The 24,734-nt window shown below is 44.2% G+C and overlaps 4 protein-coding genes across 12 annotated transcripts in view; all 4 read left to right on the top strand.

Annotated features, from left to right (window-relative positions):
* The first annotated feature begins 130 nt into the window (after positions 1 to 130).
* On the top strand, positions 131 to 12,766 carry zc3h13 (zinc finger CCCH-type containing 13). 4 transcript variants are annotated; one of them, XM_072361908.1, is made up of 20 exons: positions 131 to 305; positions 1,240 to 1,416; positions 1,729 to 1,832; positions 1,928 to 2,042; positions 2,238 to 2,349; positions 2,961 to 3,127; positions 3,256 to 3,404; positions 3,833 to 4,033; positions 4,542 to 4,730; positions 4,877 to 5,217; positions 5,432 to 5,905; positions 6,005 to 6,250; positions 6,456 to 6,909; positions 7,417 to 7,613; positions 7,928 to 9,181; positions 9,305 to 9,976; positions 10,071 to 10,211; positions 10,759 to 10,959; positions 11,176 to 11,339; positions 11,426 to 12,766. In XM_072361908.1, exons 2-20 carry the CDS (start codon positions 1,249 to 1,251, stop codon positions 11,624 to 11,626), a joined length of 5,550 nt encoding a protein of 1,849 aa, XP_072218009.1. In that variant the 5' UTR covers positions 131 to 305; positions 1,240 to 1,248; the 3' UTR covers positions 11,627 to 12,766. The 4 variants fall into 4 exon arrangements, with proteins under 4 accessions (XP_072218009.1, XP_072217950.1, XP_072218164.1 ...); XM_072361849.1 differs by having other exon boundaries at positions 2,961 to 3,139; XM_072362063.1 differs by having other exon boundaries at positions 132 to 305; positions 4,542 to 4,709.
* A 692-nt stretch (positions 12,767 to 13,458) lies between these two features.
* rpl31 (ribosomal protein L31) lies at positions 13,459 to 16,772 on the top strand. The gene is made up of 5 exons (XM_072362168.1): positions 13,459 to 13,565; positions 14,092 to 14,195; positions 15,519 to 15,644; positions 16,493 to 16,605; positions 16,700 to 16,772. Exons 2-5 carry the CDS (start codon positions 14,092 to 14,094, stop codon positions 16,729 to 16,731), a joined length of 375 nt encoding a protein of 124 aa, XP_072218269.1. The 5' UTR covers positions 13,459 to 13,565; the 3' UTR covers positions 16,732 to 16,772.
* Positions 16,773 to 17,339: 567 nt separating this feature from the next.
* chst10 (carbohydrate sulfotransferase 10) lies at positions 17,340 to 20,595 on the top strand. The gene is made up of 6 exons (XM_072361733.1): positions 17,340 to 17,423; positions 17,796 to 17,941; positions 18,149 to 18,252; positions 18,367 to 18,592; positions 18,750 to 18,855; positions 18,998 to 20,595. Exons 2-6 carry the CDS (start codon positions 17,836 to 17,838, stop codon positions 19,548 to 19,550), a joined length of 1,095 nt encoding a protein of 364 aa, XP_072217834.1. The 5' UTR covers positions 17,340 to 17,423; positions 17,796 to 17,835; the 3' UTR covers positions 19,551 to 20,595.
* Positions 20,596 to 22,966: 2,371 nt separating this feature from the next.
* Positions 22,967 to 24,734, top strand: part of LOC140265963 (mitogen-activated protein kinase kinase kinase kinase 4-like) — a 29,138-nt gene continuing 27,370 nt past the window's right edge. For all 6 annotated transcript variants that reach the window (XM_072361649.1, XM_072361647.1, XM_072361650.1 and 3 more), the window contains exons 1-2: positions 22,967 to 23,233; positions 23,588 to 23,653. In XM_072361649.1, the coding sequence (XP_072217750.1) occupies positions 23,177 to 23,233; positions 23,588 to 23,653 (123 nt within the window). In that variant the 5' untranslated portion in view covers positions 22,967 to 23,176. The remainder of the gene's footprint in view (positions 23,234 to 23,587; positions 23,654 to 24,734) is intronic.

Genomic DNA, 24,734 nt, shown 5'->3' with positions numbered 1-24,734 from the left:
CCTTTGTTGCACCTTCATTACTTTAATTTTGAAAATAAATCTCGGTTAAGTTGCCCACCTCTGAGATGAGGGCTGGGAGGAATGAATGGCTGGTGGCGGCGGTGGTAATGCTTCGCACCGGACTACACTAATTCTCTACAAAGCACCACAGAAGAAGAATGGGCCATGACGCGAACTCTCCGCCAATATGAAGGCACTCAGGGCAGATTCTGCCTTTGATTTTAAAGAATAAGCCTTGTTATTTCTACAAGTGCTTAATCCGCTAACTGGACTTAAGTAGATGCGACACCAAAACAATATCTTGGGTGAGACCTGTTTTTTTTCTGCATCTTATTAGGCACGCTGCTTGGTGCGGCTTGAAGGCCCCGTGCTAAGATAAAACATGACACAGTTAACTTTAGCATTAGCCTTAGCTCGCATTTTTAAAACAAGAATTGTAGTGAATAATAAACCATTAACCGACCGCGTATTTTGGATAGTAAATACGTGCAGAATAATGGGGGACATGAGGCTGAGTTAAAACCGTGTGGTTAGCAAGGAACTTTAGCTAACCTTTAGTCAGCCTGCATTACTGCTCGCTTGAAGTTGGTTCACAGCAGCTCCACGCCAGAATAAAACGTCTCTTCATGTTTTGGATGGATGGATTTGCTGTAGGACTGTTCGAATATGCTGGAGGCCCACAAGCCCGGCCAGGAACACTCAGTCAGAGTGTTCGAGTTAAAATTTGCGCCTTAATCTCAGTTTGAATGAACTCATTCAGGGAATGTAACAGTTACACGGGAGATAAAGTTTGTTGGCTCATAGTTAAATAAGCTGCTTTATTGTGTCCCTGAGAGGCAAAGCACACCAACATTAGACGCAAGGTACAATATTTCAGAAATCGCACGAACAACACAGCAAAACAGGATATTTCAGAAAACGGAAACGTTTCGTTTTCTGAAATGTGTGTTTTTCCTGTTCGTTTGCGGTATTATTACGTTTGTTGGTGCTCTTGGTTGTGTTGTTGCTTTGTGCAATGTTGTGTTTTGCACCTCTCGGCCTTTACTGAGAAGCAGCAGCAGCAACATTCAGTGTACTGTTTTAATTTTGTTGACGGCTTATTCTGTTTGTTCACTAATTCTTTGGAAACGACAACAACAACAAAAAGAACTGTTAATGCGACAGTTTTACCAAATTCTGAGTGCTTCTAATATAACTACACGGGGGTATTTTTGAAAGCATTTTTTGCCGTATTTTCAGTCCTGCAGAATGTCCAAGATCAGGCGGAAGGTAACAGTGGAGAATTCAAAAACCATATCTGACAGCAGTAGCAGCAGCAGTACCACAACCAGCAGCACCGCCAACCCCACCACCCCCTCTCGCAGGCCCAGTGTGTTCGAAAGACTCGGCCCCAGCACTGGGAGTAATGCTGCTGATGTATGTATTGTCCAGACTTGAACGTTTTTTCAGTTCTCAGCCGATACTAATTTGAACTTCCAACACACTCTTAAGAAATCGGTATTTGTGTTGATTTTCAAGGAGTCAGATGCATGCAGCAAAAGCAATTGAGCTATCGTTGTTTTTGTTTTTGAATTTCTATAGTATGGCCCACTGTTCCTCTTTGATTAGGGCTAGACTCAGAGTACATTTGTCGGTTGAAGCTGACTCCAGTCTCCCTTTTATGATAGCTTTGTCAGGTCAGCAGTATGTTGTTTTTGGTCACCAGGTTAACTTGTACGTGTCTTTCAGAGTCACTGCAGAAATTGGCTGAAGACTGGTAACTGCAGTTACGGCAACACTTGTCGCTACACACATGGAACTCAGCCGCGGGGCAAAGGATTTAGCTTTAGCCGGTAAGGTGGTTGGGGCTTGCTGCTGTGCTCATCGAATTTTAACACACATTTTATCCATGTGTTTGGGTTTTCATGTGTCTCTCTTGATGGAGCAGGTCGACCGAGAGACCCACAGGTGATCTGCGGGAGAGGATGAAGAATAAACGACAGGATGTTGACCCGGAAAACTTGAAGCGAGACCTAGACGAGCCCACATCCCCCACAGTGAGAGTGAGTTGTCCACTACCTTGGTGTCTGCTTTTTAATTAGTATTCTGTTGTGGATTCCGCAAATGGAGTCTGATTTTGTAACAAGTTGTCTGCATTTCTAATCCTGACTTTGATTCTATTTAGCAAAAGGAGCAGGATAGTTAAGGTGATGTGTACGTTACGAGAATCGAGCATTTGTTTTTGTGTCCATTCATAGCAGAGAGAATCCTCCAGAGGCAGACACAGGGAGAAGGAGGATATAAAGATCACAAAGGAGCGCACCCCAGCCAGTGAGGAAGAGCCCACAGAGTGGGAAACTAATCGTGAAGGTAGTTCTGTAGACTAATGTCTATTATCAAAATCATTTACCATTAATGTGTGGAGCTGCGTGTTATTTACTTATTTGGTTGACACATTAGTCACCTCCAGCTGTACACATGTTGTGTTTTTCTAAAAAACTAAATGTGACTCCTGCACTGAATGGCATCTTTACAGCATGGTTGGATGTACTAAACTATGTCATTTCAGTCTTTTATGCCAACTGTTTAGATGATTCCTGCTTTTTAAATGCTGCAGTTCAGTGCATCTGTGTCCTCATTTTACACAAGTTTGGAGTTAAACCAGCAAACTACATTTGTGGTAGTTTATCTCTGCAAATGTTGGCCGTAAATTAAATACACGTCGTCCCTTCTTTGCAGTAATAAACCGTTTCATGTTAGAAGAAGTAGATGTTTTCCACAGATTGATTCCACACTTGATCCTCCTTTCTTCAGATAGTTTCTTTTCTTTTTGACAGTACTAGATTCTGATTTTATTTTTAATTTTTTTTAGATTTTATTTTAATTTTTTTATGATATGGGTAGAAAAGAGCTAAAGAACACCAGTGTGTACTTTCTTTCTGGCTTTTATAGAAGCCTGTTTTTATTTGTTCCACTTTCAGATTCTGATATCGGTGACTACGACTACGAGTTATCCCTAGAGATGAAGCGCCAGAAGATTCAACGAGAACTGAGGAAACTGGAGCAGGAGAACTTGGAAAAGAGAGAAGAGATTGTCATCAAAAAAGATGAGACTCTCACAAAAACTCGAACCACTGCCTTGCCAAAAGTAAGAGAGAAGGTGTGTTGGGTTTCAAACACCAGAGTGACATATTTGGCACCTATTTTGGAGAGATCATTGTCTGCAAGGGTACCTGTCACTAATCTTCAACCTGAAATGCCATCTCTATCCCACAGGCCTCTCCTGAACTATTAAGCTCCAAAGATTCACCTTCATCCAGAAAGTCCAACGGCTCCCCGAAACACAAAAGTGGAACCAAAGGAGCGGGCTCTGGGAAGAAAGAGAAGAAGGCAGCAGTGTCTTTAGCTGTTTCAGAAACTACAAGGTAAGAAGGTTGGATACACATGCAACCAGAAATCTGTGGAGTCTGTGGAGAAGTTTTTTTTTTTGTTGTTGTTGTTGGTCGCACTGGTGCAGCTGACGTTAAACCATCCGTCTCTCCAGAGAGTGGATCGACCGGTTTCTGTGGCTTGGGTACATAAAAATGGCCACTGCGATTTACTGCATTGGTTGCAAAGAATGAAGAAAAATTTGTGTTCCTGCATTTTGAAACGGGGCAACCAAGGCAAAAAGTTAATCTGGAGCCCCATTGGGTGTCATTTTTACTGACATGATGCAGCTGAACAGCGCTACAGATTAGACTTCCATTCGAAAAGAAAGATTTTTATATACATATACTGGTGCTATGGCCTAATGATGTGATCTGAGTTGTATGATAAAGTACAATGGAAATCCATGTTTTTATTCTATTAGGGCATCAAAAGGAAGCCACAGCAAGAAGAAAGGGCCCCGCACACCCAGTCCTCCACCCCCTGTCCCTCTGGACCTTCCTGTGGTTGGGAAGAAACACAAAGGAAAACACAAAAACAAGGAGAAGACGGAGGAGAAGCAGAAAGAAGGGAAGGATCGTGGACGAGATACTGAAAAACATAAAGAGAAGAAGGAAAAACGCAGGTACAGTGTGGACCCCTTCTGTCACTGGGCAGCTTTGGCTTATTGCATTTTATTATGACGGGATATTTGTACATAATCTTTTTTTTATTTAATGAACATTTGTTCCTCATTTAGTTATTTTATTTTCTATTTTCCTGGAAGCAGGTTGTCATTTAAATCACAGAAAGATGCGTGCTTGCTCTCCGACCCTATGCAGTACATATAGAAGATGTAGAGGGGCTGAAGATGCTGTACACACACTGCTACCCAGCATTTATCTCCATCTTCAGAAACCCAAACCCATTTGACTGGAACAAGAACTGTTTAGTAGCTTTTTGTACAAGACTGACTAAAATAATAGGACCACACATAGCCTTCTACACACACCTTAGGCTGTAAATATGGAGCCATTTAACCTGATTTAAGTGGTACTTTCTTTTGCATGTAATGTCTCTTCACAGTTGTTGTCAGTTTTCACCTTGTATTTAAAATCCTCTTAAATTTACCTTTTGAATTTTTGTATCTTTAGAGATCGATCTGACAGTTCCCACAAGGCCAAGCGGGTAGTGACATCAGACGAGCGCTCTGACAGCGTGTCATCTCCCTCCAGGGGTGTGTCACCCTCAGCCCGGAAGAAATCCGCCTCTCCTAAAGTTTCATCCCATAAAACTCCTGCACTCGCCTCTCCACCTCGCAGGTCTCCACACGCAGATTGCATGTCAGATATTTTCTTTGTCAGGGCTTAATCACAGCAAAATAACTGATTTGTTGTTAAAACTATTAAGGCAGACTCCAAATGCTTGTTTAACAGAAAAGTGTTTTCAAATCTAGGTACGATGAGCTAACAGCGTTTTGTAACTGCAGGTCTCCTACTCCTCCACGCCACCAGCGCACTCCCACGCCTCCCCGCCACCACTCCCCTTCCTCCCACTCTGGTTCTTCTGCCCAGCGCCACTCTCCTTCCCCTCGACGGCGCCGCTCCTCTTCTCCTACCTACCACAGGAGTACCACGGGGCAGGCTTCCGCCTCCTCGCCTCCAAGCTCCCGGCGCTCACGTTCACCCCCGGCCTCCCACGACACCTCACCCCATCGGCGGTCTGACAGATTGAGCCCCAGCAGGCGCCACTCCAGAGGCAGAGAGAGGAGTCGGGGTGACAGAGAGAGGAGTCCGCCCATCCAGGGACGCAGACAGGAGCGTAGAGATGGTATATTGGTTCTTCTACTGTAAACTGCGTTGTTTTTCTGCTGTCTGTTGCAAGTTTTATAGCGATTCTGAAAGAGGAAATTTAACCCAACTGTTTAATCAAATACAGAATTGAAGTTCTGAATGATTCCTTAAAGCCTGGTTTAAATTGAATTAGTAAATCAGTCATCGCTTATTAAGCTCTGTGTCTCTTCTCTTCTCTTCTCTTCAAACAGACAGCCGCAGCAAACGAGATAAAGACGGTGTCCGTGACGACCGAGACTATGACTCTGAACTCGTCTCATCCCGGGATGCTCGAGATGACAGGGACACCAGAGAGGCTCGTGAGCGGCGCGACGCTCGTGATCGAGGAAGGGAAACGACCCGGGACTCGCGTGACAACCGTGACAACAGAGATGTGAAGGACTCAAGAGAGAGCAGGGCTGACACCCGCTCCAGTCGAGAGTCACTTGAACGTCGGGACCGTGAACGGGAGAGAGAGCGGGACCGGGAGAAAGAGAGGGAGCGGGAAAAGGAGCGGGAGAGAGAGAGAAGTGATGCCTACAGGAAGGAGGATCCAGCTCAGGAGGACAGGATTTATGGGAGAGGTCATGGACGGGATGATGGCGGTAGAACTGAAGGAAGGACGGAGAGCAGGACAGACAGGAACGGACGAGGACGAGGGCGTGCTAATGAAGCATCTGATAAAGGCAAGGACTGATATTACATTTGGCTTCTTTTTTTCTTTAACATTAACATTAAGCTGGGCCCATGTGTAACTTCTTTCCTCCCATTTCTTCTTCTGTCAGGCTCAAACAGAAATTCCCGCAGTTCCCAACTGGACAGCAGTTATGATAACTGGGAGTCACGGAGCAGTGCTGCACGTGAACGGAGTGCAGAGAGGAGCACAGATCGCAATGCTGGTGAAAGAAGCGCTGAGAGGGGCTCAGACCGAGACCGCTATGAGAGTGATAGAAGAGAGCAGGCCAGAGACTCCTCATATGACAGGAGAGGAGGACATGGAGAGCGGGATCGCAGAGACAACCGAGAGAGAGGTGGGGTTTAGGATTAATGATTAAATTGATGTCATTCTTTGTGCTTTGGATGCCATCAAATGTGATATTCAGAGTTTTGGGGGATGCAAGCATAAAATCTGATTGACGTGTGATCTCACGATGTGGATGTTGCTTTAAAAATAAAAACAGCGATTTTAACGCAAAGTTGCTTTACTCCTGTCTGATGGTTTTCTTTTTTTTCCAGACCAAAGAGCAGCTTCTCCAAACCGATACCAGCGGAGGTCAGAGGAGTCTGAGAGGGAGGAGAGACGGGATGAGCGCAGGACAGATCGATCAGACGACAGACGAGAGGACAGGGCCCGCGAGAGGGAGCGAGAGAGGGACAGGGAGCGGGAGAGAGAGCGGGAGAAGGAAAAGGAGCGGGAGAGGGAAAAAGAGCGAGAGAAGGAGAGGGAGGCAGAGAGGGAGCGGGCCCGGGAGAGAGAGAGGGAACGAGAGAGGGAGCGGGAAAGGGAGCGGGAGGAGAGAGAAAGAGAGAGGGAGAGGAAGGAGAGGGAGAGAGAGAGGGAGCAGCGGGAGCGAGAGAGGCAGCGGGAATGGGAGGAGCGAGAGAGAGGGAGGGAGGACAGGCGGGAGAGGAGAGAGGACACCAGGGACGAGCGGCCGGTCAGAGACACCCGGGATGATCGCAAGATGAGGCATGTATCAAAGTCCGTTTTCAGGCTTCTTTCTGTTGTTCTTCATCACGGTTTTCAAACCGAAAGGTCTTAAATCACATTTCTGTTCATGACCAAACATTTTACTTCTCTGTTCCATAGATCAAACCATTTTACTAAAAAGTTTTTATTTTTTAATATTTTAGATGGCGCTTATTTTATTCCATTCATTTAGCAAACTTATCCAAAGCTGTTTACGAGCAGGGAACACAGTAAGAAAGAGCCAATGTAGGGTTCAGTGTCTTAGGGATCAAACCAGGAACCTTTATGCCTTGACTACAATATTGTGGCTGACGACTGATTAACAGTTTGTGGTTTTCTTTTTGTTTTATGCACTGTGGTTTACTGATGCACTACTTGGCCCAAAACTCAGTTTTCTTCCCTTTTCTTTTAAATAATTGATAGAACGCTTTACCGTGCGATTCTCCCCTAATATTCATCACATATTTTTTTGGAATAACAGTCCCAATTCTTTTCCGCCCTCTCCAGTCGGAAGAGGCCCAGGGTGGAGAGCAGTCCAAGCCCCCGACCTTCTCCCAAGCGAGCAGCACGGGACTTCAGCCCTGCGGACAGTGATGGCTACATTAGTCCTGAAGATAAAAGTGAGCGCCCGACTGGCCGAGGGCAGGCCAAGCTCCACCCACAGCCCCTCCTCCCCAGCCCAGTGTGTCCACCTCCATCTGACAGTAAGAAAATTCTTTTTGAAAAGGACACACTCCTCTTGAATGAGGAATGCACCTCTTGTACAAAGCAAACACCATTTGTTACTGGGCATACACTTTTAATTCTCTGAAGGTTTATTTTGCTTTGGTCTTTGCTAGTTTTATATGTTCAACTACTGGCTGTAACTGCAAATTGGATAAAAGTGAAAATCTGTTGCTAAAAGAAATGAGTAGTTCATACAAAATACATAATGTTTCACATTTCTGCAAAGAAGAGCTTCAAAAATGCACATTTGACGTTTTAGTGTTTTATGTTACTGTATTGTGTGCCAATGCAGATGGGGACAAGCATCGCTTGCTAAGTCAGGTGGTGAGGCCCCAGGATCCCCTGTCACGATCACCACCAAGGGGCGCTGCATCTGATGAGAAGACCGCTCACTGGAAGGATGAGGAGCGCAGAGGAGTCGTGGACAAAAGGGAAGCACGTAGTCGCCATGAGGAGCTGGAGCCACGTGTGGAGCGAAGCAGAGGAGGAGGAGGAGGAGGAGAGAGACGTGGAGAGTACCTCTCAGATGCTCCACCTGACTCGCGTGCTAGAGGCAGAGACCAGCGGGAATTAACTCCTCCGGCGCCTCCTTCAGCCCTCGCTTCTGGTGGTGAAGACAGAGACATTGCTGCTTCCCAGTTGTACGAGGAGGGAAAAAAGAAGACAAAGTCACTAAAGAAGGGCTCAAAGAAGGGTCGCAAAGATGAGGAGACTGTCGGTGTCATCAGTCTGGCTGCTGCAGGGGACCGTTTCAACCCTGAGCCTCCAGTTGGTGCCTCTGCAGATGTGCCTCCACCCTTACACTCTCCCAGGAAAGGAACCAAGAAGAAGGCCCTTGACCGAAAGAGGAAACGCTCACGAGGAGGAGAGTCTGATGCATCTGAGGAGGAGACTTCAGCCCATCAGCCACATAGTAAGAAGAAGAGAGGTCCTCGGACGCCGCCGCCCTCAATGAGGCCCGATCACCACGGAATTAGAGGCAATGCAGAGCCCTCCCCACTCTCTAAAATGGACAATTTCAGCGACTGGTCAGATGAGGAGGTAACAGAGCGAGGGGGTCCACTGGACACACACGCTCCCCTGGCTCCTGCTGAGAGGACTCCAGCTGAGCCTCTTAGAAGAGCTGGTGGCCCCAGGATGACCAGGGAAAGGGAAAGGTGCAATCCACCACCTATTGCCCCTCTACTTTCCCCGGACCCTCCAATGCTGCTGCAGACTATGACTCCACAGCCGCTCATGTCACAGCCCCTGCTCCGCAAACCCCCACCGGAGCAGACACGGAGCAGCAGCATGGGGAGCAACCAGAGCCGAACATCATCTCGACGCCTGCGTTCACCCTCCAACGAGTCAGCCCACCGAGAAGACCCCCAAGGTCCACGATCGCGCCGGGGCAGACTGCCAGAAACCAACTCTCGTGACCGAGAGAGAGAAAGAGAGAGGGAACGAGAGCGAGACAGGCCGGTGGCAAATGATCCTCCTGGGGCTGAGAGGAAATCACGAATTGACCAGCTAAGGCGAGGAGAACCCAGCCGCAGCACCTCATCAGGTATATAGACACAAATTGACACGCCTGCCAATCTATCCCGAGCAATATTAAACCATAGAATATAAAACTGCCAGACCACAATTAGTTTTAAGTCTAACCAAAACTTAAAATCTTGTTTTACAGACCGTCAAGATTCTCGCAGCCATAGCTCAAGGCGCAGCTCTCCTGACTCTGAGAGGCAGGCCAGGTCCAGGTCCCGGGCCGGCTCCTACGACAGCCGAGAACGGGAGAGAGACAGGGAGCCTTATGAGCGGGAACGAGACCGAAAGGACCTCCGGCCTCAGCAGCAGCAACAGCAACAGCAGCAGCCCCTGCTCCTCCAGCAGCCCCTTCAACAAAGAGACTGGGAGCCAGAACCTAGGGACTGGCCAAGCAGGGGACGGGAGCCCTTGTTGATGCGTCCTGGACGGGAACCTCTCCTGAGGGAAAGGGACATCAGGGACAGGGAACGCCTACTGCCAGAAGGACTCATCCAGCAGCACGATCGGGAGCGGGACAGGGATCGAGAGAGGGAGCGGGACAGAGACAGCAGGGGTGAAAGAGGTGGCGATCGAGAGAGGGAGAGGATGATGCTGATGGACCTACCGCCCCACGGGGACCCCAGAGCTCCAGGACGAGGGGACATGAGGGGTGACATGAGAGGAGACCTGCGAGGAGACATGATGAGGCAGGATAGGGGTGACTATGAGCCTCTGCTGCCAAGAGAAGCCTTCAGTCCTCCAGAGCCTGAGAAACCGAACAGTCATCATCTGATGGGAGATCAGCGGGAGCTGGAGAAGACGGACAGTATTGATGGTAAGAAAATGGAAGCATGTAATTAGAGATCACTCGCTGCATTTTCTTATATTCTTATATGGATTCAATGAAACGGTGCGTGACGTTTTTTCAGGAGATGATGATGGGAAAGAAGATGACCAGTCAGTCGCATCTGTTGGAGAGGAGTATGAACCAATCAGTGACGACGAGCTGGATGAAATTCTGGCTGACAGTCAGAAAAAAGAGGATCAGCAAGAGGATGAGAAAATTACAGGTATCATTAACTTCTTTTCTCCTTTGATTTTATTTGGAAAGCATTTTGGGACCGATCCTCAACTTCACTGGAGCAACACTAAAATTTCAAACATGATACTAAATCCATGAAAATATTCTGGACTTGATTTACAGAGGCCAAATAAATAATTAATTCCCCATATATGAATCCCTTCTTTTTAGAATATAACTTAAGTTTTTTTTTATTTTTAATCATCCCCCGTCTGGGTTGTTATGGAAACAAGCTTATGCTCACACAAGACTCGTGTAGCCTCATTCTGAACTTGCATTTAAATCTCACTGTTGACTGTTTGTTCATAAAATACATGGTGACAAAAACAAGCACTTTTGGCAGTGATACCACAGGATACGACTGTCTCAGTAATACTTAGTAATATTTGTTTTCTTCTTCTTCATTTGACGGCCCTAACCGGAAGAAAACATTGCTGAGTGCAAAGAGATGCTAAACTCATTTTCGCTGTTATCTAAAGCCATTTTCATTCAAGGAAAATGCTTAAAATAAACCTGCCACTCGCTTGTGTCCACAGGTCCTCTAGATGTGATTGACGTCGACTGGTCCAGCCTGATGCCCAAACAGAAACAGGAGCCGCGGGCAGCGGGGGCCGCATTGCTCCGCTTTACCCCAGGGGCTGTGCTGCTGAGGGCGGGCATCTCCAAGCGACTCGCTGGTCCTGAGCTCTTGGAGCAAGTCAAGGACGTGTGCAAGTCTGAGCTGGATGATCCCAAAAGTGAGTTTTGACATTATCGAACCTTGACATTAATTTTTCAGGAGTTATTTTTTGAATTTCTGATCTCATACTTGCACTGCCAGCCAATGTCGTGTTAACTGCTTTTTTTTGCACAGTTGTGCTGCTTTTATTTATCTAAAAGTTTTTAGTCTGGTCTTTATTTGAAATTATTCTCTGATCCATCAGTCTAAATCTCTTTTGGTCCTGTACCAACAGATGTTGACAAGCTCTTCGAGCATGACCTGGGGGCCCTGAATATGGCGGCTCTGAACAGGCGCGTGGAGAGGGCAGGTTTGCTCAGCAACTTGGGGCCCTGCTGCAAGGCCCTGTGTGCTCGCAGGGACTTCGCCATCCGCCGACAGCTGTTAAAAAACGAGAAGGTAAGTATCCAGTTATTTAGCCTAGATAAACTATACTAACTCCTCTTTAAAAGTCATTAAAACAAACCAAACCCTTCTTTCTTCAGGGCCTAACCAAGCAGTACCCCGCTACACCCATGGTTGACAACGATCTGCTTCAGATGAGCATCCGCCTCTTCAAAAGGACCATGGCTGGCCCGACCTTGGCCCCAGAGAGGTCTGATAGTGGGTCAGCACCGGTAGCAGAATCTGCCGAAGCTGGTAGTAGTAAACTGAGCACAGCACCGCCAGAGGTGTGCGTGACCTGAGTGTAAAACGCGTGAAAGTGAATGCTTCTAAGCTTTTACATCTTCTCACTCCTACCTTGTGTTTCTCTCTATCATTTTTCATTACATACGAACCTTTTTAGTCATGAGAGGGAATAAAGAAAAACTGTAAAAATTTGTGAATCTTAGTTAGGCTTGACATGTTTTGGGTGAGCTACAAGTGCTGTTCAAAAGACTGTTGGACTTTCTAGCCTACGGAGGTGTGTAATGTACCACCTATTAGACATAAAACACACCTAAAAGACTTCCATGTTTTGTTTTGTTTTTTTCTTTTATGCATTATAGTGTTTTAGAGTTGATTTTTAATTGTCAGTTTCACCGACCTAACCAAGCTCAAACCACTGGTTTGTTTTTGTATGTTGTGCATTGGTTACTACAACTGTGCATTAAAATGGTTAGATGTTGATTTCTGTAATGTCTCTTTTGCTTGGTATAAAATGACTGTTCAGCCTTCCAATAATGTGACACTTGATGTTGTTACTGCTGTTTTTGTTTACAAATCCATACTATTGGCTGGACAGTGTGTTGGCACACACCACTGAGAGACCCTGCAGGCACTTGAATGAACATTTCTCATGAATAAGTACTGCCAAACTATTCCATAAGTGAATGTAATTTGTTACACCTGTTAGTCTGTTGAGATATTGTTTTATGGTTGCTGTACTTGTTTTGAATCGTTTGGCAATGTCTTCCTGATATTAACTGAAGAGAGTGCAGAGCACCAGAACACCAACACTGCCATGTGGAATTTCTGACCTTGCCAGCCCATATTTTCCAAAAAGGAGTCTAAATGTTCCCAATCAGAAAAGACGGTAAATGGCTTTGAGGAAAAGCTTATCTGACCTTTCCCCGCTTCAAGCAGATGGGTCGTGTTAGATCTTGCACTGCTGGATAAAGTGCATCTCTAAGATACGGTTCTGTCAACACTTGTAGTTTAACATGAGAGAATTGGAAAAGTGCAGGTTTTGCATCCTGTGAGTGCTGGGACACTATCAACGGCAAAACCAGAATGTGGAAAATATTGCGTATGTAAAGCCCTGGACTAAAAATGTCCACACCACCAGCCATGCAACTGTGACGTGACATCTAAAACATTAAAGACCGGGAGAGATTGGGCTCTGATGAAGCAGAGTTTCTCACGTTCTGACCCCACATTTGTAGTGCTAAAAAGGAAAAACACTTGTCTCATTAGTTTTTTTGTGAGAGGTGATTTTTGAGATGTATAAGTAATGATATCTGGTTTTAACTGTATTTTTTTCTAATGTAAAATAAATACAGAATGACATTCTTAAATTGTGATGAAATTTGGACAAGTTAGGATGTGAAAAATTTAAATATGATGCTAGTTTATCAAGACTGAAGGCAGTCACAAGGAGTAAACCCTTCCGTTTTGTGGTAACCCCTGAATTTGACATACAACTGCAGTAGAGCTGTGCTACTTGTTAGAATTTGATACACCCTATAAAGAGTGCTAAATGTTGAGGTATGACTCTTCTCATGAAGTTAAACAACGCAAGAGACTTGCATTGCAAAATATTTAAATGTTCTTCCTCTGCTCAGTCTTACATTTATTCAAATGTATCAAGTTTTTCTTTAGCTAGAAAATATAATTGCAGTGGTTGATCTCACATCACATAATTACTAGAAATACACACACATGTACTTATGCTTTCCTCTCTGTTAGTATTCTATTGATATACATTTCTTGTGTGCTTTAATTTTTTGTTTTTTCATTCTACTCCGCAATTCATTAAAAAAAAAAAACGTTTGTACAGCTCAGGCTAACAAACGCTAAAATACTCGGAACCTTCGACCGTGCTTTGTTGCTGGTGGATACCAATTCAAACGGACCGATTTCCTTTACCCAGAAGCCTCTGCTTTACTTCCGTCCTTCCGATATCCGCCTCAGCTACAAGCCGAGGTGAGTATTTTTGTCGGCAAAAATTTCTTCACAATCTATCGCCATCCTTTGCCATTAAAGCCACAACTGGCCTCACAATACTGATAAATATGTATACAAGCATTTTATTTTACGCAGTTCTGTATTTTTGATGAGTTAAACGTTTGATTAAATAGTTAAAACTACAAACAGTTGCGTTCACTGGACCGTTGTGGCGCCACATAGCATGGCTGAACGGAGTTCATTTTCTCTGAGTGAAGAACGCCGTTGTACCGTGTGAAAGGCATACCGTTGGCCTTAAACTTTATCGTTAGTGTTAATTTTAGTGTTCTTTATTTTAAGATGTAGCCTGGTCTTTGGCTTTCGTTGTTGTTGTCAAAGGGATTTAGCTTAATGCTAACGAGAGGGTATATTTTAACATGTCAGACATCTATACAACAACGCACATTCGTCTCATAGTAACTAAGTAGCTGTGAAGTTGTTTGTTTTTTTGTTTTTTTTTGTCCGAAAGTGTGCACGTTAATACAGATGTGCGTGTTGTTTCCAGATGGCCCCAACCAAGAAAGGAGAGAAAAAGAAGGGGCGTTCAGCCATCAACGAGGTGGTGACCAGAGAGTACACCATCAATGTCCACAAGCGTATTCATGGAGTGTAAGTAGCACAGAAACCCGCAGCGATGAAAACTTATTCTAACTCCACTGCTTCTTCCTTTGCATGGCTCTGCTTGCTTTCTCCCCCTCTGTTGGAAGTATCTCTCTGGGATTTTATTCCTCCTGAGCAGCTTCAGTGCTGGGTTGGAGCCAGAGCCTAACTTGGAGTTACTTTTTTTGGGTATCGAACACCAAAGTACTGGCTCCAGCCCTAAAAAACTAGTGCTACAGCAGCACAAACTCCCTAACAGTTGAATATAGAACCACTTGCATTAGGAGTCTGGGATTATGGACACCAGCCAAACTAACTTAAATGTTGTGACCTGAGCCAATGTGGCGTTTAGTCAGACACATGGACGTGAAGCTGAATCAGCAGTGGAGGAACATGCATTGTTCCCATTATTTTTCTGCAATGTATTACGTTGACATCACCGGTCGCACCTGTGAATGCTGCCCAACGGCAACATTCTTGTAGGTGTTGCAGAGTGTGTTCAGTGAAAACATCTTGTTTAAAATGGTGCTTATAAGTTAGTCGGATGTGGTTCTGCAGATCAAGGATTAGAGAAAGAATCGAGGTAAACTCATGCCTTCTGTAAAGAGTTTTGACCCTAAGTTGTAAATGTCTTGAAGTCAAATAACACGTGAAAGAGAATTCACAGGAATACGCACAATGTTAGAAGTTGTATGGTGTTCTGCTTTGTTTGTCACTGCTGGGAAAAATGTGAAAAGACTTCACCCCGCTTGGTAATTTTGGGTAATTTCAGTCTGTTTAGAATCGTTTGAAGGTAGAAATACAAATCGAGCACAACCTAAACCAGTGTTTGGTCATGAGGACCGGAATTGAGAAACACTGACCTAAACCGATCATGTGCAGATGGCATCGGCAGCATCTCTGCAGCAGCACAGAACTGCTGCACCCAACATTTCTGGAGAGTTGTCTAAAGAAAGATGTTTGCACATATGAAAGCGCTGTAGAGAAACTGTTCGGTTTTATGTTCAGATTTATGTTTGTTGTCACTTAAAGAAAGTGTGTCCTGTTCTTCTCTCAGTAGCTTTAACACAACCACTGTAATAATCAGTTAAACCCTTCGTGTTGAAAGCGTAATTTCTGCTGTTGAAATTGAAAGGAAATAATTCTGAACACCAAAAACGAGGAGTGTGATTTTTATTGTGCTGAAAAGAAGGGGAACATTTTGAAAGGTGCTTTTTTTGTGGCACATACTCGTACACAGAAGTGGGAGAAGCAGTAAAGAGCGTTAACACTTTGTCTTCAGTATTAGTTGACACCTGCCAAAATTATTAATATTGGAAATAATTTTTGCAGGAGTTTCAAGAAGAGGGCTCCCCGCGCCATCAAGGAGATCCGCAAGTTCGCCGTGAAGGAGATGGGAACTCCTGATGTCCGCATTGACACTCGCCTCAACAAGGCAGTGTGGAGCAAGGGTATCAGGTGAGATGATGGTCGTTTTTTTGGGGGGGGGGTACAGAGGTTTTATCAGCTGGCAATATAGTAAAGAATGTACAGGGGTGTTTTTCTCTCAGGAGGGAGTTCTTCACACTTGGCCTGTATTGTGTTTTGGAGTATTAGACACTATTAGAGTGTGCAGACTGCCCTAAAGCATGAACCTGTGAGCCAAACATGAAGTTATGTCATCAGAATATGAAGAAATTCAACCCTAAACTCAGAGTGTGTTATCAGGATGCTTAATATGATGCTAAATATTTATGCAGTGGCAAGTGACAAAAGTCATGGGTTTAAAACAGATGTTTGTAGGTGATCTGAAAGCTGTGCTTTATGAAAATTGAATTATAATAGAAATACTTTCAGCTGTCCACAAGGGAACAATGACTGGATCTGAGCAAATCACAACATACCCAGGTTACTGTCTGCATGCATTAGATTTGTTTTATTTCTACTTCTTAATACTGGAAAAGGGACACAGTGTTTAGTTTGCCTGATGTCATCAGCATCTAAACGGGAGCCTTCTGCTGAAATGAAGCTTGTTGTTGATTGGCTTATTTACTGTTAAAACCATGGAATGACATGGGGCTGAACTTCAGGGCAGTATGAATAACTTTCTTTAGTTTTTTCCTCACTGTCAGCCCTGTTGGTTTCAGAATGTGCCCTTAAAAGTGTCTCGAGTTTCCAGCCTCACTTTATTCAGGTCTTCTGTACAGTATGATTTAATTTCAATGGGTTGTGTCACTTTGGTGACACTGTAGAATTGGAAACACCCGCTGATGACTGTAGCAGCTGCAGCGACGCATCAGACATTTAATCACCGGTGTGTTGTGCAGGAACGTGCCGTACAGGATACGCGTGCGGCTGTCCAGGAAGCGTAATGAGGACGAGGATTCTCCCAACAAACTGTACACCCTGGTCACATACGTTCCTGTCACCACATGCAAAGGTACACATGCCTCTCATTGACTTTGTCCATCACCTGTGGTGGTTGCATTAAAGGTGTTTGATTAAATGTATTCCTCTCTCTCTCTGTCCAACAGGTCTGCAGACAGTCAATGTTGATGAAAACTAAGTTTGTCCCCTCTGCGAGTGGAATAAATGGGAATAAAATAAGCTCCTGTCTTGTCTTTATTTCTTTTTTGGCAAAGAATTGAAAGTTTAGTTTGGAATATGGCTGGCAGGGGGTGATAAGTGACAGACATGTTAAAAAATTTACTTTGATACTGTCATGACTTATAACATACTTCTTGAGACGGTATAATTTCAGAGCTGTTCTGAAGATGCAGTCTTGGGTTTTACACACAAACAGGATTTGTCAAGGTGATAAAAAGTTATGTGTGTAAAATTTATCAAGATTAAATTATGTCAATAATAATTCATGTCAAATGTATGTACTCAAAAGCTGACTAATGACTGACAAAATTGGGTTTTCATCCATTACTTACAATAATTCACTAGCTTCAAGTCAGTGCCAATCCAGCTTGTCAGCCAAATGTTTGGATATACCTGATCTTATATCTGCTATTGATTTAATCGGGGATGAGGCAGATTGTCTCTAGAGAGCCTCATCATTTAGTTGGGTGAGGCAATGCAAATAAAAGTTGATGTCAGGTGTCTGTGCGCTGACATCGTGCAGCCGCTAGGGGGAGCTGCTCATTTTGTAGGCAGTCGGATATTGCGAATCTCGACACAGAGTAGATGACACCGTCCAAGGTTTACTCAAGAGTTTGGGAAGCTGTGAAGTTGTTATAACTCAGTGAAAAGGTAAGATAAAAGGTTTCCCCGGTGTTGTATCTCTTGTTAAACATCCACGCACCTCACCGAGACAAACTAACATTATAGCAGCTGTCTGTTCGCGGTCTCGGAGGGGCAAGTGTAGCTAACTGGTTGGCTAACTGGCCAGTTAGCTAGCCGTGTGAATAACATTCAATCTTGATGGTGTTCCTGAATTTGCTAGTTTTTCGTAGCTCTTCGTATTGAGTCGACAGAAAGCAATAACCATTGCCTATTACTTACGTAGACATTTCAAGCAACTGTCTTCCGTGTTGAAAACGTCATGTACCCGTCATAGTTTAATGTGAGTTGGGGAAAAAATTGGAGTCGTCTGCAGTAAGTCTGTTTTGACCTGCTATCCAGGTGGGAGCTTTTCCCTCACGGTTCCCATGGCCGTCGGCTGATGCGTAGAGCCATGCGGCACCACTGGCTGCTCCTCGGGGCTTGCGGCTGGGTCCTGCTCATTCTGATTTTTGTCAGAAACTTCATCAGCTTCAGAGCTATAGATGGTGAGCTGCGTTTTCCAACCACACGCAGACAGTTAGAAAGACATGAGGTGGTAACTGTGACCATCCATCCCATACTCATGTTGTTTGCTTGAGTTTTAGCACAGCATTAGAAACGTAATGAATGCGAGCAATGTCAGGAAACTTTAATCTTTTGCCTTATCTCGGGTAAACTTTCCAACACTGCCCCATTCTTTTACCTATTCTCAGATTATGGGGAGAGACTTGGCCAGAGTTGGACAGTGCCAGGCACCAAGGAGGTAAAATCCATTCCTGTGTCCAGCCCAGAAAATCAAGCTCCAAAGCCATCACAGGTGACCATCTTCTGATTGCTCATTGTATATGTTATCACTACTCATCCTGAGACATTGGTATTTTTCTTTTATTTTGTACTAACATCAAATTAAAATCAAGCATGTGTATCTCAGCCCTCAGCGGTACCCCCGGCGACAGGCTGGCAGACGGTCTCTGAGAATCGAATCGAGCTGCTGTCAAGCGTGTGTCAAAACAGCAGCCTCAGGAATTTGACTCATGTCTCCATCAGCAAGTTCGTCCTGGACCGCATCTTCGTCTGTGACAAACACAAGATCTTGTTCTGCCAGACACCTAAAGTAGGAAATACACAATGGAAGAAGGTCCTCATTGTGCTCAATGGTCAGTAGGGATTGGAATATCCATGTTTACATAAATGATAGCAGAATGTCTGATAAACGCAAAATTCTGTGAGACATGGATGTAAAGTCCTTAGAATGAAGTCCAAGTGTCTTTGTTTTAGTAGAATTCAGTTGATGATGTATGTTGTTGCTGGCAGGAGCTTTCTCCAGTGTGGAGGAGATCCCAGAAAACCTCGTCCATGACCATGACAAAAATGGCCTCCCTCGCCTCTCATCGCTCACTCCACAGGAGATAACTCACAGGTTGATTTATGTGTTGCTTTTAGCTGCACGATTGTGAGAAAACAATCATTCTAAGGGGGAGTTTGATATGATCCCTTTTAAGAAATATATTTCAAACTGTAGTCCCTGTTTATTCATGAATTCCTGTTGTGTCCCTGTACAGATTAAACACTTACTTTAAGTTTTTCATCGTGAGAGATCCCTTCGAGCGGCTGATTTCTGCTTTCAAGGACAAGTTTGTGAAGAACCCTCGCTTTGAGCCTTGGTACAAGCACGATATCGCTCCCGCTATCATCCGAAAATACCGCAAGAGCCACCGCAACAGCGACCTCACTGCCTCTGGTCTGCACTTTGAGGACTTTGTCCGCTACTTGGGTGACGTAGAAGGCCGCCGGCGTATGGACCGGCAGTTCGGCGAGCACATTATCCACTGGATAACTTACGCTGAGTTGTGCGCTCCTTGCGAAATACACTACAGCGTGGTCGGCCACCATGAGACACTGGAGGAAGATGCCCCCCACATCCTCAAAACGGCAGGCATCAACCACCTGGTGTCCTACCCTTCCATTCCTCCCGGCATCACTCGCTACAACAGGACCAAGGTGGAGCAATACTTCTCAGGCATCAGCAAGCGGGACATTAGGCGTCTCTACGCACGTTACATGGGAGATTTCCATCTGTTTGGATACCCAAACCCAGACTTCTTACTGAACTAAAATGATTAACACTTATTCGAAGACACTCAGATCAGGGTGTGTTGGAGCTGAGTGCCACACATGGGCAGACTTGAAAAGCCGGCACGCAGCAAATGCTACACTTTCATATTTGCTCTTATTTCAGCAACTTGATTGGAATAACTGACACGTCATTGCTGTGTTGGTAGTGACTTTAAATTGCTGCCTAAGATTCATATATTTAAGTGTGTTTATATGAAGATAAGTGTGCTGTCAGCAAAGCTGCTGCATCACATTCCAGTGATGTGAGTAGCTGCTTAAAACGATTCAGCAACACAAATCAACACATTTTAATCTCATATTTAATGTTAATTTCTCAATTATCCTCTGTAATTACACATGTCAGAGGTGTGCTCTGAAACATCAGGGATACAGGCCCCCAACCCTGTAATGTAGCCGTTATATTGCACTGTATGGATCGTAAGTTTCAACAATTCATCCTGTAGGTGAAAGCCATGGGTGAAGCTCTATATGTCCTTTCTATAGTTTCAAAAGCAAGTGAACGTCTGGGATGCTTCGCCCTTTGGACAGAGCGAAGGACGCGGATACAAAAACTGACTTAACACTGGTACCTTTCATGGATGTCTTTAAGTGCAATGGAGCTGCATACAAACTTTTTACATTTTTTTACCATTCATTTTTGCACATTAATGTCTTGTAAAATAGTAAGTTAATCTTCAGCTATTGTGGCAATATCCTAAAAAGCCTCAGTACAGACTGTCGCTGTTGTGGTTACTTAAAGTGAAGATGACTCGGTTCATGCAGCTGTTAATGGTACTGAAAAGTCAAATTGAAATTGGCACTCAGTTTTAAAGGCTACTTTTTCTATCAGAAACTTACTGTGTAGATGTTCTTAACACTACTTGCTAGTCAACATTTGTATTAAATGCCGATATTTATGATATTAACTTGCTGACTTGTGGGCCAAACCGTGTCCGAGCTGCGAGACAGCGCCGCCTCCCTGCAGCCACTTTTTGGACAAGTGGTTGTGTTTCAGAAGCAACACTAGTTCCTAATAAAGTTGTGTAAAATCACTGTTTTGTTTGCGTTTTTCAGAGTACGCTTCTTTGAGATGAGATGATGAATTGCTCAAATTCATCAGGACGGACATCAGTGATTTTTCTTTAAAAAAGTATTTTAGATTATGCAGGAAAACATCAGATATTCTGAAGGAAATTTTGAGCAGCATTAGATCTCCATTTGGGAATGTGATCTTAAACTTACAGCTAAAATGCCCTGAAAATGATTAAGAGAGAACAATATCAACATTTGGTGTGTCCCCACCAGAGTCCAGACATGAATCCCATCTATTTTATGTGGAATGATATAAAGAGTAAAGCGACGACATGAAAAACTTTCAGCCTCAATGACTTAGATAGTTGGTAAGCAAAACAAAAAGTAAAAAAGGTATATTCAACTAATGAAATGAAAACATTTGACGTGAGTAGGAATTATTTCGGGTTTATTGTGATGTCCCGAGCTGCAGTAATGCCAAACATCCACAAGGTGGTGGTAAAGTATGTTAAATGGGATTTCTTAGGGAAATAAGCCACAAATTTTGCTGTGGCCGTGATATTTGAACTACAGGTATGAGGGCAAAACAAACACACCATAGTCGTGTGTTAGCTGGAAACATATCATCACAAGCTGTAGGACAGGACAGGATTTTCACTTGCAGAGTCGTATATCTGAGCTCACCAGATTGATTAAAGTTTAATCTCAGCACTCTAGTTAAATACCTCGAGTTTTACACTCTGAAGGCTTTGTACTCACAAGCCCGTGTGTTTCTTGTCATGCTGCAGGACTGGTTCGCCCTGTCTTCTTATTTGCATGTTGAGTTAAAGTTTGAACAAGCAGCACACGCGCTTTCTCCGTTTGGACATTTCCACATAGAGCAGCTGCATTAACAGACGTCTCCTGCTTTGGTGTTATCTGCAAAGCTCCATGAAAAAGACCGTATTTTATAGCTACATGTCTATCAACAGAATGCACTGAGCAAAATGCATAGAGGGTTATATAGATAAGTGAGTTTTATTTTTATTTTTTAAGGGGCAGCTTTTGGTGTGCTACTTACTGATCTTTAATAACCCTGCAGCTTGTGTATTGATCTGATGCTCTGGAAATAGAAGAATAGGAAATAGAAGCTTTAACTCAGGATGGCCATTTTTTTAAGAGGGCCCTCCAACAGTTATGCAAATTATCACTGCCAAAACACTCAAATGCAACAGGGTAGACAGTTGAACCCTTCGTCTATTGGTTCCTAGACTCCACTCAGGCGTCCACTGCTCAAACAAACACAGCATCACTCCTGAGACCGCTCACCTGCCACACCCATGATTACCAATATTGACACTAAGGTCTCAACATGCGCATGTCCATATGGATGCCGTTTTGTGGGGGCTCCGCTCCGCTGTCTGCCTCTCCCTCGCCTGCCCTACAGCTTGTGTGCACTGTGTAAACACCGCCGTGCAGGATGATGGTGGTTAGGTGGGTCAGAGAGGAGCCGTGCATTATCATCACGGTATCCAGGGAGGCCTAGCCTTGTTCTTTCTATCCTACCGGCTTCCTGTGCTTGTGCGGCTTTCAAGCAAAACTGAGCGAAGCAAGACAGAAGCAGGTAGAATGAAAGCGGAAGTGTGGTAATCTTTACTTTCAGTGTAAAAGTTTAATGGATTCGTCACTAAGGAATCATAATAATACTTTCTAAAAAAAAAAATAAATGCAACAATTGAAAACTTAAAACTTAAAAATAGACCCACCTTTACCAGCTCCGAAATTAGTTCTATATATATATCCCATTAAAAATAAAAAAAAAAATAAATAAATAAATAAAATATTGAGCACAATAACCGCAATGAACTAAATGTAAACATGATATGCAATGCTACCAGAAACATATACAAAATGGCTGCAAGGATGTTAAAAAAATTAGATCAAACTGAAATACACATACACAGAAAGACAAAGAAATAATAAAAAATCAAATATTGCAAACAGACAATTCAATTTAAGGGGATAATTTGGCTGCAAATACATTGAAAATCTCTGCCACAAAATGATCAGTGATGCAAAATATCAATGACACGACACATGAAAACCAAGGAGACATGTAAAGTAACCGAAATGAGTAACAAAATGACCAAAACTGACCCCCCCCCCCCAAAAAAAAAAAAAAATACAGTTGCACTGAGATGTAAAATGACATATATGATGACATATAAAGTCAAACAATCATAAATCTGTCTTTTTTTTAGCCTGGATGGGATGAGTGGTGCTCCTTGTACATGTCAGTGCTCATGAGAAAGTTGCTTTGTTGCATATTCAGTTGAAATGAATGATGGTGAGGCTTTTGTCTTGAAAGTACCGGCCGGAAGCTTGAGATTTGGGGTTGGCTTGACAACAGTGGAGAGCCGTGAGGAAGAGCGAACAGGGAGTCCGCTGCCACCTCAACATGGAGTAGCGAGACCCAAACGTTCGCTGCTGAAGAGCGGATTCTGTAGAGAGGAATACCCGGCGGCCTCTGTTTGAGCTATCAGCCGAAGCCTCCGCAAATGATACAGCAGCTGTTTTCTGCAAAGTCCAAGGAAAGCCCGGCTTTTATTTGAAAGATGGCGAACGACTCTCCAGCTAAAAGTCTGGTAGACATAGACTTGGCTTCATTGCGGGTGAGCTTTGCCGACCTGAGCCGATGTTTTTCTGCTCTTTTGCTATCTTCTACTTTACGTCCTCGGTAAAACGGGCGTCTTCCAGTGTGTCTCGTATGAGCAAGTAACAGACTGTTCCTCAGTGTTTCTTCTTGTTGGGGATGAAGTGTTGAAAATGACCGCTGAGCCACAGCGAGGTGTTGCCAGTGTCTGCTTTTCCTTTGTTCCGAGATGCATTTGGCATGTAGGGAAGACCGGGGCGCAACAGCTGGCTCACAGTGGACACAGTATTAATAAGATTTATTTTATTCTATTCTGTTGGGGGGAGAAAGCAGCGTGACTTTTTATTTAAACTGCCTGTCCTTTTCTTTTCAGGATCCGGCTGGGATATTTGAGCTCGTGGAGGTAGTTGGAAATGGCACGTATGGACAAGTATACAAGGTTGGTTGGAGGCGCAGTGCATGGCCTGTCCTGTTTTCACAGTGGAAGCTCAGCATAACAAATGTTTTCTCTTTTTCCTTGCCCCCCCTTTTCCAAGTATTAGAGCAGAAGAAGTGACATGGGAGCTAGATGCTATTCGACCACATGGGGCAAGATTAAGCTGAAAGAAGCAGATAGATGTAACGTTTGAGTTTCTCGTCACAGTTTCAGCCTGATAAGAGCCTGGTGTTATTAACAGTTCAACCAGGAGGTCTGTGTGTGAGGACTGAATCAGACCTTCCCCAGTCTGATGCATCACCTGCCTTATGGAAAACTAGATGATGAGGCAAGCATTGAGAAACCATATCTTTCTTAAGATTAATCCGCCCTCCTCCCTTAAAAGAGGAAAAAAAGACTAAACCAATTGTCATACCCTTCTTAAATCATGACTTCTTTCCAGCTCAGTGAATGGGAATCCCACTCTCTGAACCATCTGCTCCCGGTGTCGCATTTCCCTGTTGAAAATGAACATTGCTGCTGTTGAAAGACATCGCCAAGGAGGGACTACAGGCTTATATAGAAGTAAAATGTGTCTTTCTGTGCGTGCTACACAGTCTCATGTCCATGTTGCATTTGGGGCGCCGCGTGTTGCTCTGGCAGGTGAGGCTGAATGCCGAGCATGGCATTGATTGTTGATGGTGTTGGTAGTTTGGCCACAAAAAGAGAATAAAGACAACAAAAACACCAGTAAACTAAGCTGAGAATTAAATTCTGTTAGCTCTCTGTGCTCCAGTGACCTGCATTCATTCATTCCTCCTTTGCACACTGAACTCCCGGCATCTCCCCCCCACCTTCGATCGCAGAGCAAGCCCGACGTCTGTGTGCCCCCACCCCCACCCCACCTGAAATCAGCCCTATAAAAATGTGGCTGCTGCGAGGAATTGTGATGCTCGAATGCTATCTTCCCACCAGATGGTTTAGAGCCGGGCGTATGGGACGGAGAATTACAGCCTCTCCCTCTTTTTTTCCCTTTAATCTGTCGCCCCATTCACTGTTCAGTGCTAATTCTATTTGCAAGAGCTGCTGTGCGAGAATGGATGAG

This window comes from Leuresthes tenuis, unplaced genomic scaffold (genome assembly GCF_036924035.1).
Source record: "Leuresthes tenuis unplaced genomic scaffold, fLeuTen1.0.hap1 SCAF_1, whole genome shotgun sequence".
NCBI lineage: Eukaryota > Metazoa > Chordata > Actinopteri > Atheriniformes > Atherinopsidae > Leuresthes > Leuresthes tenuis.
The sequence above is the reverse complement of the archived record's forward strand: the minus strand, read 5'-3'. Positions and strand labels throughout refer to the sequence as shown.

What these genes read in the sequence shown, in the direction of transcription:
- zc3h13 (XM_072361849.1), top strand. Translation starts at nt 1,249, where the DNA reads ATGTCCAAGATCAGGCGGAAGGTAACAGTGGAGAATTCAAAAACCATA. An exon ending in TGCCAAAAGTAAGAGAGAAG is followed by an intron (nt 3,140 to 3,255) that starts GTGTGTTGGGTT and finishes TCTATCCCACAG; the next exon opens with GCCTCTCCTGAACTATTAAG. An exon ending in CGGGATGATCGCAAGATGAG is followed by an intron (nt 6,910 to 7,416) that starts GCATGTATCAAA and finishes CGCCCTCTCCAG; the next exon opens with TCGGAAGAGGCCCAGGGTGG.
- rpl31 (XM_072362168.1), top strand. Translation starts at nt 14,092, where the DNA reads ATGGCCCCAACCAAGAAAGGAGAGAAAAAGAAGGGGCGTTCAGCCATC. An exon ending in CACAAGCGTATTCATGGAGT is followed by an intron (nt 14,196 to 15,518) that starts GTAAGTAGCACA and finishes TAATTTTTGCAG; the next exon opens with GAGTTTCAAGAAGAGGGCTC. An exon ending in GTGTGGAGCAAGGGTATCAG is followed by an intron (nt 15,645 to 16,492) that starts GTGAGATGATGG and finishes TGTGTTGTGCAG; the next exon opens with GAACGTGCCGTACAGGATAC.
- chst10 (XM_072361733.1), top strand. Translation starts at nt 17,836, where the DNA reads ATGCGTAGAGCCATGCGGCACCACTGGCTGCTCCTCGGGGCTTGCGGC. An exon ending in CAGCTTCAGAGCTATAGATG is followed by an intron (nt 17,942 to 18,148) that starts GTGAGCTGCGTT and finishes ACCTATTCTCAG; the next exon opens with ATTATGGGGAGAGACTTGGC. An exon ending in CCACAGGAGATAACTCACAG is followed by an intron (nt 18,856 to 18,997) that starts GTTGATTTATGT and finishes GTCCCTGTACAG; the next exon opens with ATTAAACACTTACTTTAAGT.